Below are 7,480 nucleotides of genomic sequence, written 5' to 3'. Positions count from 1 at the left end.
TTGAGCTATTTTAGTTATTTTCTTTATTGTAAACAGCTGGAAGTTTGGAAATAAACCTTATTTGCAATAGGAGTAGAATAATATTAATAATATTATAATTAAACTGTGTAAGTCTGTAAAGAAAGGGGAGTGGTAGCTCAGTGGTTAAGGTGATGGACTACTGATCGGAAGGCCATGGGATCGTACCACAGGACCAAGCTGCCACTGCTGGGCCCCTGAGCAAGGCCCTTAACCCTCAATTGCTCAGTTGTAAGTCACTCTGGATAAGGGTGTCTGATAAATGCCATAAATGTGTATATATATATATCATTTATTTATTTTTTAATCCTGTTCAAGCATTTTAGGATAAAATCCCAAGCTTGTGATTCCATTTCTGAAGAAAGTTCTTGTGGTGTTAAGATGCTGAACGCAGGACTATAGTTCATTGCTACCTTCCCTCTCCTTAGGGTTTCTCGTTCATCCTCGAGGCCACAGCCACTTTATGAAATGTTGCTCCTTTCCCTTCAGTTTATCTGCCCTATTTTACACACATTGTGACCTCCGCTGCTTTGAGTCTCCAGCTTCAGACCTTCCAGTGTTCCTAAGTGCATCTGATCTGCACAGGATCCCTCTCTTATCAGCTTCCCCTGGGCATTCTATCCCTTTGTTTAACTACTTCTGCTTCCCTTCATTTTCCTATTCGCACACAATCCTGGTATGTCAAACAGATTCGCACTTCCTCACATAGAGAAGCTTTTGGCAGGTTTTCTGTGTAAAGAGCCAAAAGGCTACGTCACAGACGCTCCACTCGCCCTGACCTGAACTTCATAAATTTCACGATTGTCTTTATTGCCATCAAACTCATTACACTTCTCATTACAGTGCTGGCCAGCCATGTCATAGGCAACATTAAAGTGATCTATGGGATCAGAAATAGATTAAAGAGCGGGAAGTAGAGGAAGGATATTTCTCAGATTTCCTTTTTCCGTGCTTTGAGCTGATCCAAAATGTGCGAGCCATACCGGGAGAACAAAGCACAGAGTTACACAGACTTTTTCATGCCGCACAAAGACGTCATAAATACAAGAAAACTAGTTGAAAAGGTCATCATACTGTATGTGTTTTTTTTTGTTGTTGTTAAAAAAATCACCTAAAAAAAGGCATGCCATGAGAAGAAAGTAATCAATGACAGAGCAGCGTTTTGTGCCCTCACATGAAGCAGAGTTACTGTTACCACCCTGAAGTGGATGATTTTTTTTACAACAAAGTGCGTTATACCTCAACAATTTTTCCAGTTGGTTTAAATTGCAATTTAATTTGATTTGTATATTACTTTTAACAATGGACTTTCTTATAGCAGTTTAAAAAAATCAGAATAAAAAATACTAAAGTTTAAAATTTAAATTTATATTTATCCCTAACAATTGAGAAAAGACCATATGAGGGAGAAATCAGACTCGGAGAAGGGAAGGAAAGCTGTATATGATTTTCTTCCTCATATTGACTGAAATGCTGAATTCATCTCTGATTTGAACAATCATCCTCTCACCAGACAGAATTTAGATAACCCCAAAGATAACCCCAAGCTGCTTGTTTTAGGGATAGAAGAGCAAAGAAACTGAAAAACATCTTTGTTCTGAAGAGTCGCTCATGCCACTGACACTGGAGACTCCTTCCATAAATGTAAAATTAAGCCTCTTTACAGAAAACTTCACCTTGTCCATGCAATATTATGTTAGACTGTTTATGTTGGACATTTTACATCATATAAATGGGATACTGTGTTGTGATTATCTATCTATCTATCTATCTATCTATCTATCCATCCATCTACCTATCTACCCATCCATCCATCCATCCATGGGAAAGTTTTGCCATTACTATACTAGCCATTACTATACAAGCTTATATAAACGAGCCCATATCAGTACCTGTGATCTGAACTACATCCATCCATGTCTCCGGATCTCAGCTGTCCGGGAAAGTCGTCTGTATTCACCAATCAGAGCTGAGAATTCAGCAGCGTCATGGTAACAATGCTCTTAGAATTGAACAGAGCAATAAAGATGCACACTTGAGTAATGTAAACAAGAGGAAGAAACAGCCTTCTGTTTTATTCTGTCTAAATTTGATATGTACAGAGAAAGCTGTGTACAATTTCATACAGTATGTATAAGGAAAAAAAAATAGCAATTGCACTGTTCTTACATTTGATACACCATGGACACCATGTTACCTCAGGAGAATAAAGACAATGCAAAAACAATACACAGTTCCTCTGCTGTTTTTTTTTTTCTTTTTCTTTTGACGATCTAAACACACACTTGTGGTGGAAAGATGTTATTACACAAAAGGTAGAAGAATAATTGCTAAAATATGTGCATGACATGTAAATCTTTCGTAGTACAAAATATCCCTCGTATAACAGGCACTTAAACATTACCGTCTCCAACAAATTCTCCATTAATTCAATGCATAAAATACAAAATGTGAAATTAAGCAGCCAATAAAAAAAAGAAAAAAAAAGAAAACAATAAACAAGACAAAAAACCTGCTGCTGTTCTGAAAAGTTCATTTTTCCACCCAATCGAGATCACGTGACCGAACACACACACAAACGTACCGGTTAGTCCACAGCAGGACGATGTGCTTGATTGTTTCGTACATTTTAGTTTTGCTCTTTTGGGACAGCGAGTGAAAGAGAGGAGGAAAGAAAGCGATCAAATCTGCCAGTGTTCAGATCATTAGAGGTGAGTGAAAAGGCTAAAATAAATATTAGATCCACAATAGATATCATAATACTTATCAGAATTGCAGAAGACTTTTAAACTCACACACACACACACACACACACACACACACACACACACACACACTGATGTTTCATCCATTAGCCAGTTGCTGTGTCAGCTATACTATTCACAATCTCCTGGCGTCACCAGCTTCCTGTGCTGCAAATGTTAAGTCGGTTCACTGGAACAGATCGAAAAACATTTACACGTGTGTAATTATAAGGAGTCGGTCGGTAAATGAGGCTAAATGTGATGTCTTAGACTTCCTGAAATAATGATTGGATTGCAATCTGTTTTTAATAGTGTCTTAGATGCATTTAAACATGCACACCTATCCGGATTTTATTTATTGCTCCATTTACCCACCTGGACCTTCAGCTAGGGATAACAGAATTCCCACTCGTAAAAAGTCGACCCCTGAGTTCAGCGAGTGATGTCATGTGAACATGGCTACTCACGGCAGGGATAGTTATAAAAAAGAAATGATGACTTTTGACTTTCTGATCATACCACGTGTGGTTTTGATGAGATAAATATGCATCACACATCAGCTTCTAACAAAAGAAGCACGAGATAAAGTTCACAGTACTGGCCTGTGTGTGTGTGTGTGTGTGTGTGTGTGTGTGTCTTCAACAGAACCCTCAGACCACTGTGGGACCACTGAGCAAGAGCTGCAGCACCAAGTTGGCACAGATGGCACCAACATGAATTTGTTATAACTTTGCATTGCAGTCCAGCTCCCATCACATGACCCAAGTAATATGCATGAAAAGAGAGAATCTAAAGCTTAAAGAGCAGGCACAGGCTGGCGGACAGGAAGTGTGACAGGCGAACAGAGAAACAGAATCCAAGGAGTCGCAGGACCAGTGAAATGACTGTGATTTTTCAGGATAGTTTCAAACTCACTGTTTCATACTTTCCTTCTTTCTCTCTTTTAGTCAAACGTACAGACGGGTGACAAAATATAGGAAAATCTGTCTCCAGAGTCTCCAGCCATCTCCCCTTTTAGAGGAAAAAGTGTCAAAGCAGATTGATCACATGAACGGCGTTCATCGGTTCGATACAGCTTGTAGAAGAGACCTAGAGAATTGATACCCAATAGTGTGGAGATTGTTCCAGTGGCTCATGATGGCCCAACACCTTACTAATACACAGTATGTCAGGTTTTTATTGAACGTAACCTATTTGTGTGTGTGTGTGTATATATATATATATATATTTATATTGACAGCTAGCGCAGTATTCAAATAAAAATATATATTCAAAATATTTCTGCTATTCAGAGAAAGAGGACGCTCATACCTGCTGCTTTCCTCAACACTTAGTTCAACGTATTCACAACCGGGGGGCAGGTGAAATAAGTTCTGTAGGTCACAGCGCTGTAGTAATACGAATGCAAAACTGGAAACCCACTTGCTGTTTTCTGATTGTCAGGACCGGTGAGGATGCTAGTCGGTGCTATGACACACATTCTAAAACGTTCACCCGCACACACCATGTGGAGACGTTGGATGCCTGGACAATCGTGTATTAAAAAAATAGTGATGTGCATGACAAGTTAAAAAAAAAAAAAGGAGTCAACAACCAAAATCCCTATGTTTTCTGAAAAGTTCATAGTGTGTGTCTCGCTCTTCTACTCCAACCTCTCTCATCGCTTCAGGAGTAGAACAGCCGGCCCTTTTCAGGGCTCTGAAGTCGGTTAAGGCGGGCGAGTTGAGAGGGCGAAGGTGGCACATCCTGCCTGTAGGGCCCTTTGGGGATTGAGGACAGGACCAGTGAGTTGTTTGGACTGAGCTTGGCCTGGGCCTCCTGTTCTTTCCGCCTCTGTTCCTGCCTTAGCAGCTCCTGTGTCTCCAGCAGCACACGTGCGTTCAGGCCCAGAGCTGGACCACTCAGGTAGCCGTTAGCACCACGGTTTCCCTGGTAGCTGGAGTAACGTGGGTTCTCTTTAGCTGATTGGAATACCTCGCCAGGGGGGTAGACCTTATCCCAGGAGTCCTGAGACACATTGCTGGGGTTCTTACGTGGTTGCCTACAAATAAGAGAGAGAGAGAGAGAGAGATATTAGTCCATAAACTATAATGGTTTTCAAAGTTATGTAAAGTTGTTTTATTTATTCTTATATTTCCTATAGTTCTCAAACTTCTAATCTGATCTGATCAGTTGACTCAAATAGTTTAATCCGAACTAAAGGAGCAGGACAGTTGTTTACTACTGAGAGAAATATCAGGAGTAAACTGCTCTGTCTTTAATAAACAACAAAAACATCATTTTTAAAGGTGCCTTGTGTCAGAAGAGTTGGAAGATGCACAGAGAAAGACGAAGTAAATTTTAAAGTCCGTGGCTGAACCTATGACACAAACTGTTCAGTCTCTACATTTTTGACATAAAACATTCACACACACGCGCACACACAGACGTTTTCCATGTTAGTCTCTAAACGATAAAATCTTGAGCAATGTCTTTTATTTATGAAGCAGCCACTGGAACAGACATCTTTATCTCTGTGCGTCTTCCTTTTGCCTGTTAACAAATACAGCTGTAGTATGTTCATTACATCTGAGCAGCCTACAGGCTTTTCATCTACCATTCATTCTCTCTCTCTCACACACACACACACACACACACACACACACACACACACTCACAAACACACACACAGCACTCTGTATCTATGTACAGCGAAATGGAAAAATACTTGTGTCCTGAAAACACTTGTACATTTCTTTGAAAGCTATTTTCAGTGGCTGTAGTTCAAGCACATGCTGCTTTACAGGCTTTCTTACTTGACCCTGTTGCTAATGGTCAAATCCCATTCCCACACGCCTGCTAGGTTTTCATCTGTCTCACAACAGCTAGCAGCTGATTAGCGTGAAGGCGAATACGTGCTTCCTCCGAGACGAGCGTTGCCAGACGCTGAAACTTCTCGAACCTTTGTTCACGTGACAGCCGAATGCGCTCGGACGAGCGTTAACCACCCTGTTTTGTATACATGAGCTACCAGATGGCTGTGATTGTACAGCAGCATTCTGATCAACAGGGGAGAGACGATGGCATCCTTCCCACTTTGAGGGCAGAGTGAATTATTTGCACTTGGCTGCTCAGAATTCAAATTTCCTAACAACAGGGTAAATGTTTGGGTGTTTTTGTGTTTGCACTTTTAACTTGAAGCACAGTTTTGTTTGGTAAACTTCCCAAGCTGACCCCACTCTGTGAAAGTGATTTCCTAACAGGATCAGAGCTGAACTACATCTTCAGAAATAAACCGAGGCGCTCCTACTTGGTTCTAGCGTCAAATCGACAACGTTCTGTTGCCGTGGTAACGTGTAGAACCAAAGTTGAGTCGGCAAATAATTTTGGTTCTTCGTTAAACTTTTCCAAATACTTAAATGATTTTAAATGTATTTAAGAACGTCGTCATCATCTGTTCTCAAAATGTAACATATTCTAAATGAGTGATTTATAAAAGACTGTGTTTGTGTCATCATGGTCAGCCTTTTCCAGGTAGATCTAGAGTATTTTCTATTTAAATTGTCATGACAAACATAACTCAGGTAATTGAGTAATTATTGAGCTGCTTTGATGACTGAAAGACTTTCACAGTGACTTCAACAAATCCTAAAACCTACATGAACAAAGTGAAATTTACTATATAACTACAAAGTGACGTGACATACGGCTAAGTACGGTGACCCACACTCAGAATTCATTCTCTGCAGTTGGGGGGGTTCAGTGCCTTGCTCAAGGTCAGTGGACCCCAACCCCCGGGCCGAGGACCGGTACCGGTCCGTGGACCAAATGGTACCGGGCTGCCCAAGGAACATTAAATTATTTCCATTTCATTTACTGTGGTGTATTTCTCTCAGGTTTTCCATGGAGAGGTTAACCGGGAGCTGAGAGACGTTACCTAAAGCCGCACCAATCCCGCGCATGCGCACAATATCATGATATCGGGCCGGGTTTAGGTGACGTCTGGAGCTGAGCGGCTGCAAGCGGCAGTGGCGTTGTAGCTTTGGTGGAGAGAGAAGGTGTGTATCGCTCTTCTCTCTGTTCACCGGTACTTTGTCATGTGTAACAGTGCTTGGTGTACGTGTATATTGTGTTTGCTCAAATGTAACCCACAAATTAGCAAAAATGAGCACGAAGCAGACGTCGTTAGAAAGTTAGAAACTCTGCCGGTGTTCTGGATTAAAGTCATGGCGGAATACCCTGAGATTGCCACCACAGCACTTACATCCCTATTGCCATTTCCGACATGCTATCTGTGTGAAGCGGGGTTTTCTGCAGTGACGGCAACTAAAACAAAACAACGGAATAAACTGGACATAAGCAACACACTTCAGGGGTCATTGTCTCCTATTAACCCAGATGGAACCGTCTCGTTGCAAAGAAACAAGCTCAGGGTTCTCATTGATTTAGCGTTGTAGTGAGTTAAAAAGGCATGTTTAAATACAATTTAATTAAAATTATTAATTTTAATTTAATTGTATAGCCGCCACCACCCACCCCAAGTGGGCCGCGGTAAAATGATCAAACATTGACCGGTCCGCGGCAAAAAAAAGGTTGGGGACCACTGCTCAAGGTCACCTCAGTCGTGGTATTGCCGACTCGAGACTCGAACCCACAACCTTAGGATTAGGGGTCAAACTCCATTATCCCACGACTTCCACAAAGTATGTACACACCTGACCATCAATCTCCTATGTACC

At 41.1% G+C, this 7,480-nt stretch overlaps 1 protein-coding gene across 3 annotated transcripts in view; it reads right to left on the bottom strand.

Moving 5' to 3' along the window:
* Positions 1-2,058: 2,058 nt before the first annotated feature.
* Positions 2,059-7,480, bottom strand: part of pard3aa (par-3 family cell polarity regulator alpha, a) — a 409,979-nt gene continuing 404,557 nt past the window's right edge. For all 3 annotated transcript variants that reach the window (XM_027149211.2, XM_027149213.2, XM_027149212.2), the window contains one exon: positions 2,059-4,803. In XM_027149211.2, the coding sequence (XP_027005012.1) occupies positions 4,428-4,803 (376 nt within the window). In that variant the 3' untranslated portion in view covers positions 2,059-4,427. The remainder of the gene's footprint in view (positions 4,804-7,480) is intronic.

The sequence above is a fragment of the Tachysurus fulvidraco genome, chromosome 3 (assembly GCF_022655615.1).
Source record: "Tachysurus fulvidraco isolate hzauxx_2018 chromosome 3, HZAU_PFXX_2.0, whole genome shotgun sequence".
Taxonomy (NCBI): Eukaryota; Metazoa; Chordata; class Actinopteri; order Siluriformes; family Bagridae; genus Tachysurus; species Tachysurus fulvidraco.
The sequence above is the reverse complement of the archived record's forward strand: the minus strand, read 5'-3'. Positions and strand labels throughout refer to the sequence as shown.